General features: G+C 55.5%; 1 protein-coding gene across 2 annotated transcripts in view; it reads left to right on the forward strand.

The window, feature by feature from the left end:
* The window catches only part of B4GALNT3 (beta-1,4-N-acetyl-galactosaminyltransferase 3), a 98,303-nt gene that overhangs the window by 75,414 nt on the left and 10,332 nt on the right, over nt 1–12,557 (forward strand). For both annotated transcript variants that reach the window (XM_069585909.1, XM_069585908.1), the window contains exons 4-11: nt 6,465–6,560; nt 6,958–7,048; nt 7,417–7,517; nt 7,859–7,926; nt 9,308–9,386; nt 9,501–9,567; nt 11,336–11,479; nt 12,374–12,483. In XM_069585909.1, the coding sequence (XP_069442010.1) occupies nt 6,465–6,560; nt 6,958–7,048; nt 7,417–7,517; nt 7,859–7,926; nt 9,308–9,386; nt 9,501–9,567; nt 11,336–11,479; nt 12,374–12,483 (756 nt within the window). The remainder of the gene's footprint in view (nt 1–6,464; nt 6,561–6,957; nt 7,049–7,416; nt 7,518–7,858; nt 7,927–9,307; nt 9,387–9,500; nt 9,568–11,335; nt 11,480–12,373; nt 12,484–12,557) is intronic.

Below are 12,557 nucleotides of genomic sequence, written 5' to 3' on the forward strand. Positions count from 1 at the left end.
TCGGAGGTTTATTACAGACACAAGATTACCTGGAGTAAATGCTTGTGCAGACATTCCAGAGCAGCATGGTGATTTGGGGGTGAACATTTTAAATTTGGGCGTCGGACCATGCAACTTGTCCAGGCCTTTCTTGGCCGGGTGCTGGCGGCCAGCCAGTCGTCTTCATCCACACCTATCACAGGTTGGTCCCTACCGCCTGGGTGATTTCATTCCCAGTCCACCCATTTGCTGTGGGGCGAGAGTGAAGGAGGTGGTGTTATTCGAAATATGATGGTAGGTTATCTGCCGTGAAATTGCCTCTGGTTAAATCCTGAGAGAGTGGATTACATCACTGGCACACCTGTACCAGGTGACATCATCGGGTAATTAGGCCCCACCCCACCTGGAGATAGTATTGTGAAAACCATTGGTCCAGCGATTCAGCCTTCTCTCCCTTGAGGCCAGTTTGGATCATTTTTCTTAATGAACCAATTATTTTGAAAGATTGTAACTACATCATAGTCTGCATTTATTAATCATTAATTCTTCTGCTTTTCTTGGCCAGTCAAGGATGGAGATATATATGAACTGTTTGCATCCTCTGTTGTGTCCAACTCTTTGTGACCCCATGGTCTATAGCCTGCCAGACTCATCATCTGTCCATGGGATTTTCTAGGCAAGAATACTGAAGTGGGTTGCCATTTCCTCCTACAGGGGATCTTCCCAATCTAGTGATCGAATCCCCATCTCTCACATTGTGGGCAGATTCTTTGCCACTGAGCCATCAGGGAAGCTCTGAAGATATATCTATACATATCTCGATGAAAACAGTTCAGTTCAGCTCAGTTCAGTTCAGTCGCTCAGTCGTGTCCGACTCTTTGTGACCCCATGAACTGCAGCACACCAGGCCTCCCTGTCCATCATCAACTCCTGGAGTTCACTCAAACTCACGTCCATCAAGTCGGTGATGCCATCCAGCCATCTCATCCTCTGTCATCCTCTTTTCCTCCTGCCCCCAATCCCTCCCAGCATCAGAGTCTTTTCCAGTGAGTCAACTCTTCGCATGAGGTGGCCAAAGTACTGGAGTTTCAGCTTTAGCATCATTCCTTCCAAAGAACACCCAGGACTGATCTCCTTTAGAATGGACTGGTTGGATCTCCTCGCAGTCCAAGGGACCCTCAAGAGTCTTCTCCAACACCACAGTTCCAAAGCATCAATTCTTCGGCACTCAGCTTTCTTCACAGTCCAACTCTCACATCCACACATGACTGCTGGAGAACAGTAACAAATAGTAAATAATGATTAAAATGTGATTAACTTTTAAAAGGAATAGTTGATCTTTTAGTAAGTGTTTAGCCTTTTGGTGATAAAGGCCTGATTTCCACTGACTTTGGTATTTTATTATTAAAAGTGGCTTTTTACAGCGAATTCGCTGGCAGTCCAGTGGTTAGGACTCCATGCTCTCACTGCTGGGGGCCAGGATTCAGTCCCTGGCTGGGGAACTAAGATCTTACAAGCCACCCAAAGCAGCCAAAAAAAAAAAAAAGAAGAAGAAGAAGAAAAGAAAGTGGCTTATAAAATCCTCCTCACAACCCGCATGAATCTTCAGGGAATCACCAATCCAGTCTTCTCATCTCACCACCTCCTTCACTCTCGCCCCGCAATTGGTGACCAGGGATTGAACCTGGGTCCCCTGCACTGGAAGGTGGATTCTCACCAATAACTGTCAGACTCAGGTCCTGACAGTTTAGATAGCTCACATATGCAGCCGTCCAGCTGCATGGGGCCCTCTCCTCTAGCCCTCCGTGGGGACCTCTATTCCCTCTCCTTACCTGTCTCCTGCCTTTGGACCTACAGTTGCAGCAGGAAGTGCTTTACTGAGCATCTGCTAGCTGTCCGGGGCTGTCAGGTTGCACTGTTATCACCCCTTTCTGGGCAATGGCTTCCAAAGGGGTTGACCAGTCACTCCGCAAGGTGGCAAAGCTCCTGCAACCCTCCCCTGTGGGCGAGCATGGACAGAACACGGGAAGGCTGCCTGTGGTTTCTTCTTTGACTGGCTGCCCTCCCCAGCCTTCAGCTGGCAGCTCAGAGTCTCAGAGGCCAGAAGTGGCTCTCCAGCGCAGCAGGCTTAGTCACCGCTCTGCCGTTCAGATGGGGAGCGGACAGCTGGTGGGCAGGGCTTCATGGCATAACTGCCCTCAGACACCGTCCCTGTCAGACCAAATCATGAGACTCTGACTAGCAAACCCCACTAATTAACAAACCTCAGGGGCAGTCCATTCACTTACCATCGGTATTTGGTCCACTGGCCAAACACTGTCTGCTACTCTGCTCCCCCTACAAAGCCAGCATCGTTACAGGAAAGAAATGTGGTGGATACAGAGTCAGATCAAAACAAGCTGGAGTCCACGGGTCATGTCGCGTGGGCTCCGTGACTCGGTATCTCTCTCCCGAGGGCTGGGATTCTGACTTCCCTTCTCAGGCTCCACCCCGCCCCTTTTTTTCCCTCTAACAGTTTTATTGAGATATAGTTCATGTACTGTATAATTCATGATTTTAAAAGATGGATTTAGTGTCAGTGATGGGTCTCAGTTGCAGCATTCCAACTTAGTTGCTCCAGTTGCATGTTGGATGTTGGTTTTCTGACCAGGGATTGAACCTGGGTCCCCTGCATTGGAAGGTGGATTCTTAACCTCTGGACCACCAGGGAAGTCCCTATAATTCACCCAGTTAATGTGTACAAGTCAATAGCGCTTAGTATATTCATAGAGTTGTCATCCATAACTATCAATTTAATATTAATAGGTTTTTGTCACCACTAAGGGAAACCCCTCACCTAATAGCCTCACTACCCCCAGTCCCCAGCCCCCAGGAAATGCTAGTCTAATCTGTCTCTCTGGATCTGCCCATTCAGATAGACTCTCTCTATATGAAGACTCTCTTCATACAGACAGACTCGTACTATACGTGGCCTTTTTGTCTGGCTTCTCTCACTTAGCATTATGTTTTCAAGGCCCATCCATGTGGCAGCGTTTGTATCAGGACTTCATTCCTTTCTCCGGCTGAGTAATCTTCCACTGTGTGGACGGACCTCATTATCTTATCCTCAGAAATGGGTGTTTGGGCTGTTTCTGCTTTCAGCTCCTGATAATAATGCTGCTGTGGACGTTTGTGTGTAGATCAGACCTGCCTTTTTTCAGGACCCTGAACCCCCACCATCACATACGTGGTCACCATGGGAGGTACAAGTGACATCACAGTTCAGTCACAGAGCATCTATTCAAAGGGGGGTGATGTCCCCCACTAGGATTTCACCAGATAGGGCTCTGGTCCCTTCCTCCATCCAGAGAGATCTCTTATCCAGAGTTGGGAGCCCCTCGATTCCCAAGGGGAGCTCACTTGAGGGGCAGGTATAAGCAAGAATCCAGAGGCTGTAGAGACTCTAAATAGTCTGGAGTACAGGCCTCAGTTGTCCTGCTGGGTGAAGGTCACATGGTCCTGCCAGGTGTGCTGGTCTTGTAAGTGTGAATCTGGCCAAGCAGCAGCCTGGTCCATGCTCACACCAGTGCTGGGCTGCCCCACCACCCCCGGGAGGTGGACCACCTGCACGCCGTCTGCATCTCAGCCTCTGCAGTAACCCTGGCCCAGGTGGCTCGTACTTCCACCTGTCTCTCCTCCAGGGAACCCTTTCCATCTTTGCATCAACACTGGTACCAACATCTCTAGTGGTTATAGGATAAATGAAGGAACATACGGCGCCAGGTTTAGCTTCTCTGAGCACTTGTTCCCTTGGATAATTAAGATGTGCAAGGAGTCCCGAGGAGGGAGCTGTAACTCTGCCTGGAGAAATTGTAGACGCCCAAAGAGGGATTTGAGAAGAGCCTTAAAGGATTCTTAAATTCTTAAACTAGAATTTGCTGGGTGGGGGAAGAAAGGAAAAGGCCTTCCAACCAGGAATCGGTTTGCAAAGGCAGAGAGGAGTGTGTGTGGGTGGAGGGCAGGTGTGACCGGGAGAGGGGCGAGGTGAGGCCGGAAAGCCAGGTTTTGTCCAGAAGCCTCTGGGAACCCTCAGAGGTGTGAGGCGGCGGAGTGGCATGGTCAGATCTGTCTTTAGAAACTTTTTTTTTCCCCCCAGTTTTTATCTATTTATTTGGTTGCACCAAGTCTCAGTTGCAGCATGTGGGGTCTTAGATCTTCTTTGCAGCCTGTGGGATCTTCAGCTACGCGTGCAAACTCTTAGTTGCAGTGGAGTCTTAGCCACTGGATCGTGAGGCAAGTCCCTGGATCTGTCTTTAGAAAGACAGTTCTGCAGGTAGTGTGAGGAAATCAGTGGTGGGAGACACCTCCATCCTGTTGGGAGGCTCTGTGAGGCCAGCGAGGCCTGGCAGAGGCCCTGTCGTGGTGGAAGGCAGTGGGCATTCCCAGGTGAGCACCCACAGGCAGTATTCATACCCCTACATGCCCTCCCAATTCCACAGGGTTCATTGCTCTGTGTCCTTGGGGAGTCAGTTTGCCTCTCTGGGCTTTAATAGTGTCAACTCTGAAAGGAAAAGGTTCAACAGGTATCTTCTCCGCTGCGTGTGACTGGACGTTTCAGGTCCGTCTTTGGCCATGGATGTGCTCTGGCCCTGGCAGTAACCAGTGCTCCTCCCTGGGCCTTAACCCTGCTGGATGGTGAGAAGGGGGCAAAGGGCAGTGCTGACCAGCCCGAGTCCTACATCCCTGCCCGACACAGTGTCTCCAAAGCTTGGAGGGACTCAAACCAAGGTGGGGTTGCCATCAAGGCCTGGGGAGGAAGAAGGTGCTGACTAGTCCCTCAGGGGACCCCTGCCTAGAGCCTAAGAGGGGTGAGGGGTGGCTGGAGGGTGGGCTGTGGACTGAATCAGGGCTCTAACTCCCAGGATGTGGACACTTTCGTCCACCTGCCTGGGTTTCCCCTGTGGCTCAGGCCATGGGGCAGGTAGGGGCAGCCAGCTCCCTCCTCCCTCGTCCTTCCCCTGTCCCAGCCCCTGTGGCCTCTGGCCCCCTGGCTGAACAAGCAGACTTCTGGGGGTGTCCCCCCCTACCCTCTGTTTTCTGTGGACTCAAGAGTCTCCTGGGGAGGGGCAGGGAGGGGGTCGGCTTGGAGGAGACAACTGGGTCTTATAAACAGGACTCAGGAATTTCCCCAGAAGTGGCACAATGTCCCCATTCTTTCCTTCCAAGCAGCCCCAGGCCGCCCCTAACCTACGCGGCCCGCATTCTCTCTCCCACCCACCCCAGCCTCCCACTCACATTCCAGGGAGCGATGGCTGCTCCCCGAGGTCCCCAGGCTGCCGAGCCCAGGAAGAGCCAAGCTCTGAGGGGATGGGGTGACTCTCCAAGTGGGGACGGGGGACCCCTCCAGCTGCACCTCAGGTCTTGGCAGGCCCATCGGGGGGTGGGCTCTGGCCGGTCTCTTCTCTCTCCCCCTACCACCGTCCCTCCTCCAGAGCTCTTGCTGAAGGCCTTCTTTGTGGGAAGGCCTTCCAGTTCCGGTATCCCCTCCTCTGTCTCCCTAAGGCCACTGGGATTTGGTATCTGATGGTAGGAAGGGAGGGCCTGTTCGTGTGGCCTGATGGGGTCCACCTCCCATAATCTAGAGGTGAGGGGTGTGGGGAGAGGGGAGAGTAAGATGGGGCACCTGAAGCGCTATGTTCAGATGATTTGGGACAGGTTCCCCCTCCCTCCCCTCCCCACTCCCCACCCTTCCACCCACTGGAGTCCTGCTTCCTGCCCATCCCCTCTCCCCCAGCGGGTCCCTGTGCTTCCCAGCTCAGTCCTGTGCCCACCAGCCCCCAGCCTAGGAGGGGAGGGGACCTGTTCGCTCTTATTTTCCCTTGGCTGCCCCTGAGCCCCAGGTACCTGAGCAGTGGTCCATGAGAGGCTCTGACTCTCGGGAGAGCCAGCCTCAGGACCCTCTGCCAGCTGAAGGGGCAGCTCAAAGACCGGGGGGTGAGGTTTCATCCAGGCCAGACAGCCACGCGGCTTTCCTCTTTTGAGGCTGAAGGTGTGCGTGCGTGCTAAGCCGCTTCAGTCGTGTCCGACTCCACCCGGCTCCTCTGTCTGTATTCTCCAGGCAAGAATACTGGAGTGGGTTTCCATGCCCTTCTCCACGAGACCAAAGGGAAGGGGGGCAAACCGGCTGAAACCCAGCCTGGGGCCTCCCTCCCACCACTCTGTCCTGCCTGTAACCCCCCCTTGCCTGGGGGATGCAGACCAGCCCCCTTCCCATGTGGGAATAGCCGGGAGTGTATGTGTGTGTGTGCGCATGTTCATGCATGTGTGCATCTGCGTGTGAACACGTGCAAGGCCAGAAAAAACAGACCAGGCCTCGGGGTCAGGCCATGCAGCCACGGGGCCGAGGATGGGAAAGGGGCCAGCGTGGACCGTGACCTTGAACAGTGAGGTGCTGGGCTGGGCAGGCCAGGCCTCTGTCTCACACTCGCTCCTCCCCATCCCCGCAGTTCCGCGGCCGTGTCAACCTGCACGTGTTTGAGGACTGGTGTGGCAGCTCTGTCCAGCAGCTGCGGAGGAACCTCCACTTCCCCCTGTACCCCCACGTGAGTGCCTCCCGCCCCCTCCCGCCCCGCTCCTGGCTCTCACCAGTCCTCTCCCCCCGCAACTTCTGCCTCGCTCCTCTTCCTTGCTTTTTCTGGTTCATCTCCTTTCCTTTATCCCATGGACGCCCTTCATCTGCCCACACTATCTCCCTTGTTCCCTCCTGAGAAATCCTGTCCATTTCCCTACCTTCCTCATGGCTCACAATATGGTTCCCCAGGTGCCACCACATCCAGTTGCGCGGTTGTGTACTGTTCAAGGTCTGAATAAAGAAGCACGTGGGAGCCTGTACCCGGTTCTACCTGCCTCCCTCCCATTGTCCCACCAGCCCTGAGCAGACCCATCGCTTCACTTTCCTCTTCCCTCCCCGGGTAGTGATCCCCCGCTTTCCCGGCACAGATCCGCACAACCCTAAGGAAGCTGGCCGTGTCTCCCAAGTGGACCAACTATGGCCTCCGCATCTTTGGCTATCTGCACCCCTTCATGGATGGTGAGGCCAGCCCCACATCCTGCCTTTCCCCTTCCTGTCTGAGTTCTCGGGGTGCCTAGGCATGTCGCCTGCCCTGGGCTGGCTGGACCGTTAGCCCACTTTCAGGGGAGCAGGGTTTGGACGTGGTGAGGCCTCATGCATGCGCCCAGGTGGCCACTTCACACCCTGATTTGCAGGGTCTGAAACTAGCTTACCCCTCTCTGTAAGTGTCCCCCTATCCACGGAGTCTCCCAGGTGTAGAAACCCCTGCTTTACAAAGCAGGCAGGCTGGCACAAGGCCCCACAGAGAATTTAGTCTCTGAGACATGAGTGCCCCCTAGGGGAAGTCTCGTCCTGCCCTCACCTGGGAAACCACCCCCCATGCCCAGGGGAGATCCAGTTTGCCATCGCTGCCGACGACAACGCAGAATTCTGGCTGAGCCGGGACGACCAGGTCTCTGGCCTGCAGCTGCTGGCCAGCGTGGGCAAGGTAGGGTCTGCTCAGCCCCACAGGCCCTCCTGTCCCCCCAGGAACCAGGTCACACGCCTCCATCAGGACACTCTTACAGAGGGATGGACAAGATGTGGGAGAGAACAGACCTGGAGAAGACTCAGGTCTAGGCCACACCCATCCTGGTCCTGGTGCCGGGAATCGTGTGGCTTCTCAGGTTGCATTGTGGGGAGCACTTTGAGGAAAGAGAGTTGCTTCTCAAGTGGTCCTGAGCCCCCTCCCATCCCTCAGCATCTCCCCTCCCTGCTCCTCCCACCTCCCTCCTTTCTCCTTGTCTCCTCACTCATCACTCCCACCCTCCCCCTCTCCCACACCTCCAGACCGGAAAAGAGTGGACTGCCCCTGGAGAGTTCGCAAAATTCCGGAGTCAGATTTCGAAGCCGGTCAGGTGAGTATGGGTCATGATGAGCAGCAGATCCCCCAACCTCCTTCCCAAACGGAGGCAGGCTGGGAGCTGGGCCCCAGGCGGACCCCTCTGCCACCCAACCCCCCGTCACAGAGGTCCAGCAACCCAGGGCCCCCTGCATTTCAGGAGAATGACAGAGACCTTCTGGACCATCTTTCTTCACTTTACAGATGAAGACCCGAGACCCAGAGAGGGCTGTGACTTTATGAGAGTCACACAGATATTGAGTGGCACTCAGGGCTGGGAAACAGAACAGGTCTCCTTTCTCTCTGCCCGTTTTCTCCATCTCTGGATAGATCTACAGCTGTGCAGCCCAGAGTCCTGCTGCGCTTTCTGTGCTGCACAAAATTCTGGATGGCGGGGACCCCTGGGCAGGCAGAGGGAAGGCCCGTAGTGGCTGGGGCGGGAACTAACCCAGCCTCAGAGCGCCACCTGGTGGTATGCACACATGCATGCACACACACGGGCAAGAACACTTGTGGGCTTGATGGTTCCTGGAGTGGCTGGGGCGGAAACTAGCCCAGCCTCAGAGCGCCACCTGGTGGTACACATGCTCGCACATGCGTGCACACACACCCACAGCCACCCACCACCCATCCAGGAGAACATGTGTGGGCTTGATGGTGCCCGTGCTGGTGTTGGTGGTGAAACAGGCCAGCTCGCACAAAGCACTGGCTGTGCCAGCCCCCGTGGTCGCCACTGCCCATGTGGCTCAGGGGAGCAACTGAGAACCGGGGCTGAGACCCAACTGCCTGGGTCCAAACACCAATGGGGCCACTTATTACCTGGTGACTTCGGGCAAATTACCCAAGATTTCTGCACCTCAGCATTCTTATCTACAAACAGGGGTTAAGTGAGTTCGAATGTATAAAGCACTTAGCCTGGGCTCCCCAGGTGGCTCTGTGATGAAGAGTCCACCTACCAAAGCACAGAAGACTCAGGTTTGATCCCTGGGTTGGGAAGATCCCTTGAAGTAGGAAATGGCAACCTGCTCCAGTATTCTTGCCTGGAAAATTCCGTGGACAGAGGAGCCTGGCGGGCTACAGTCTGTAAGGTTGCAGAGTCAGACAGAATTAAGTGTGCGCACACACACACACACACACACACACTTGGTGCTCACACATAGGAACAGCTCTCTGAGGATTAGCACTGTTATTTCACGTGTCTCCCTGAGTGTTCTGGGAGGTTTGCGCTGTCATTATCCCATCTCACGGGAGGGAAAACTGAGGCTGCCCCGTCAGTAAGTGGTGATGGGGATTGTGACCCAGACGCTCAGCGGCAGATCTGAGGGACTGGGGCAAGGAGGGAGGGACCGGGGTTGTGTGGTGCTGGGAGGCAGCCCCTGTGCCGTCTCTCCCTCCAGCCTGGCAGCTGCCCACCGGTACTACTTCGAGGTGCTGCACAAGCAGAATGACCAGGGCACCGACCATGTGGAAGTCGCAGTGAGTGCTCACTGAACCCTCGGCACCCACCTGGCCGCCCCTCTGCCTGCTCCCTCGAACCTTGTTCCCAATCAGCCACCTCCGAGCCTTCACATCCTCCCTCCCCTCTTCCAGTGGCGGCGGAATGCCCCCGGGGCCAAGTTCAGCATAATCGACTCTGCTTCCCTGTCCCTCTTCACAAGTGAGTGTCCTGCCCAGCCTGGGGACGAGGCCAGGTGGGCCAGCCTGTTGGGCTCTGCCTGCTGGGGGGCCTGGCATGTGGAGGCCAGAACCCCACATGTGAAGGGTGTGGGATGAGGAGCAGAGGCCAGAAGAACACCATGGTCAGAGGTCCTGAGCCCTCGGGGGTCAGTGACCTGGGAGGACTCTCTGCATGCTCTCGGAGTCCTTCCCCCAGAACAGTGCCCATCCACCCCCACACAGCATTGTCTGCATGATTCCAAGGCGCTCCAGAAACTGTGAGGCTCAGTCCAGGTGAAAAAAACTTCAGAGGGCAGCCAGGCCCCTACTTTGCAGGTGAGCCGCCATGGTTCTTGCACAGCCATGGCCAGGGGAGAGAAAGCGTGCTGACCTGCTTTCTGGCTGCAGCCCGTGGACTCTCTGATCACACTCATCATGGCTTGTGATTTCCTGTCTGGAGGCCCCACAGAGCAGTCTCCGCCGGCGGGTATAGCCCGCGTGGGCCCAGGTGTAGGAGGAGCGGGCGCAGCAGAGGCCCTAGCAAGAAGGCAAGGCGGGTCTGGAGGAGCCCAGGAGATGGCAGGCAGTGTGTGTGGAGGGCAGGAGGAAGTAAGAAATGGCACGTTTGACTCACAGAAGAGGGTGGTCATGGGGAAGAGATAAGGTGGGTGAGGGGAGGCTGCTAGCGACCAAGCAAGAGGCCACAGGGTCAGAGCAGGAGGGCCAGAAGAAGGGAGAGTTTGAATCAGTGTGAACCAAGAATAAAGAAGCCCACAGCAAATTCAGGTAGAAAACCTATAAGATGGGCCAGATGTTGCCAGCCTCTAGCATAGAAGGAAAACTCTGTGGGCCAAGGCAATTGAACCCTCAGGCAGAGAGCAAACACCCCCGGAGGCCAGAGGGAGGTGCTGAGCCTCAGGGTGTCCTGCTCACCTGGGCATAGGCTTAGGCCTGCTGGGGAGCCTGAGGCAGACACCCTACATTCACACTCAGCTTTGCCAACCTGTCTGCTGTGTGATTTCAGGCACAAGACTTTGCTTCCATTCACCCGAGTTCTTTGTCTGTAAAGTAGGGATCATGCTGTGCTTAAGTCACAGCGGTGACGAGGATTAAAATGGTTGATATTTGTCAGACACTGGGAACAGTGTCTGGCTTATTACGTAGAAAGTGCTTTTCACATATTTGTTAAGCTGAATATACTTCTAAGGACAGATTTCTAGCAGATGGCAGGAAAGCATTTTGAGCAGGAGGTGGCTTTTTCCAGTTCACGCAGAACTGTGGTGTGTGCCAGCCATGGGACTGGTTGGGGGGTCCAGGGGAGAGAAACAGCTGAAGCCACAGGTTTGGGGGGCACAGCTTTGGGGGGCAGGGATTGGGCACATCCTATACAGTACCTGTTGGCTGTATGTTCCCTGATGGCTCCAGCAGGTAAGGAATACACCTGCAATGCAGGGAACACAGGGGACGCAGGTTCAGTCCCTGGGTCGGGAAGATGCCCTGGCAGAGGAAATGGCAACCCACTCCAGTAGTCTGGCCTGGAGAATCCCATAGACCGAGGAGCCTGGAGGGCTATAGTCCAAAGGATTGTAGCGTCAGACACAACTGATCAACTAAACACACACACACACAGACTGTACCAGGTTGTGGGGCGGCTGGTCCTGGAGCCTTGACCTGGCCCCTTCCCAGCCCCTCGAGAAGGCAGGGGCCTGGCTTCTGGGCTGGCTTCTCTGGGAGTCACGGCTGTCCTGCTCTTTCCTCCCTGGGCCCAGATGAGACCCTCCTGAGGATGGACGAGGTGGACCACATCCCGCAGACAGCAGCCAGCCACGTGCGCCCCCCAGACCCCCTTCCCACTGACGAACAACCACCTGCCGACATGCTGCGGCCCGACCCTCGGGACACTCTCTACAGAGGTAAGACCTCACCACGCACTTGACCTCTGGCCTGGGGATGTACTGCCAGGCCTGTGGTGTCAGGGAGGAGACTCGGGAGGCTTCTATCCTGCACAGTGTCCCCAAACCAGAGGCTTTTTGCTTTCACGTATGTGAAATAGAACACATGTACAGAACAGTGCAGAAATACAGACGGACCGCTTCACAGTCGTACCGATCATTACAGAGCAAACGTGTCAGGACAAGAAGCAGAGCCAGAATCCAGACAGGCCCCTGCAATCGCAGGTATCAGCTTCTCACCAGACTCTAGCTCTTGTCCAGTGAGAGAAGCGTGTCCCCACTAAGGCACTGGGGCCTTAAACTGTCAGGGGCATTTACATTTTAAAAGTTGACGTGGACTTCCCTGAGGGTCCAGTGGCTAAGACGTCTCGCTCCCAGTGCAGGGGGCCCAGGTTTCATCCCTGGTCGAGGAACTAGATCCCACACGCCACAACTAAATAGTTCACATGCTGCAGCTAAGACCCAGAGCAGCCAAATAAATACTATAAAATAAAACTTAAAAGATGGCATGTCCCCTTCCCCCCACCCCCACGCCCCTCCATGACAAGTGGAAGGAAATTCGGTTACTGACGCTGTACTCGGGTGAGGCTTTGTGGCCTCTTGGAAGTTTCGAAACCTGTTTTGAGACTGGCTGTGTATAGCGATCCTAGCGCTCTACTGTGCCTTGAGCCGGGGACTGTGTCCAAGCTCCTTGTCTCCAAGGTGCCCTGTGAATGCCATCCCCACCCTCGAGGGGGGGCCAGCTTCGTTTAGCAGCCTCAACCACCGGATGTGGACTCTCTCACGAGCAAAGACAGACACGTGCAGGCTCCGGGCTGCAGCCCGCAGCCCTCAGCCACCTCCTTCCACCTCCAGTGCCTCTGATCCCCAAGGCTCAGCTCCGACACGTCCTGCCTGACTGCCCCTACAAGCCCAGCTACCTGGTGGACGGGCTCCCTCTGCAGCGCTACCAGGGACTCCGGTTTGTAAGTCTCGCCTGGGCGACAGGGGCTGGAATGGGAGGGGCTGGCTGAGGCTGACCCCTTCCTCCCCATGCCAC

The sequence above is a fragment of the Ovis canadensis genome, chromosome 3 (assembly GCF_042477335.2).
Source record: "Ovis canadensis isolate MfBH-ARS-UI-01 breed Bighorn chromosome 3, ARS-UI_OviCan_v2, whole genome shotgun sequence".
Lineage (NCBI taxonomy): Eukaryota > Metazoa > Chordata > Mammalia > Artiodactyla > Bovidae > Ovis > Ovis canadensis.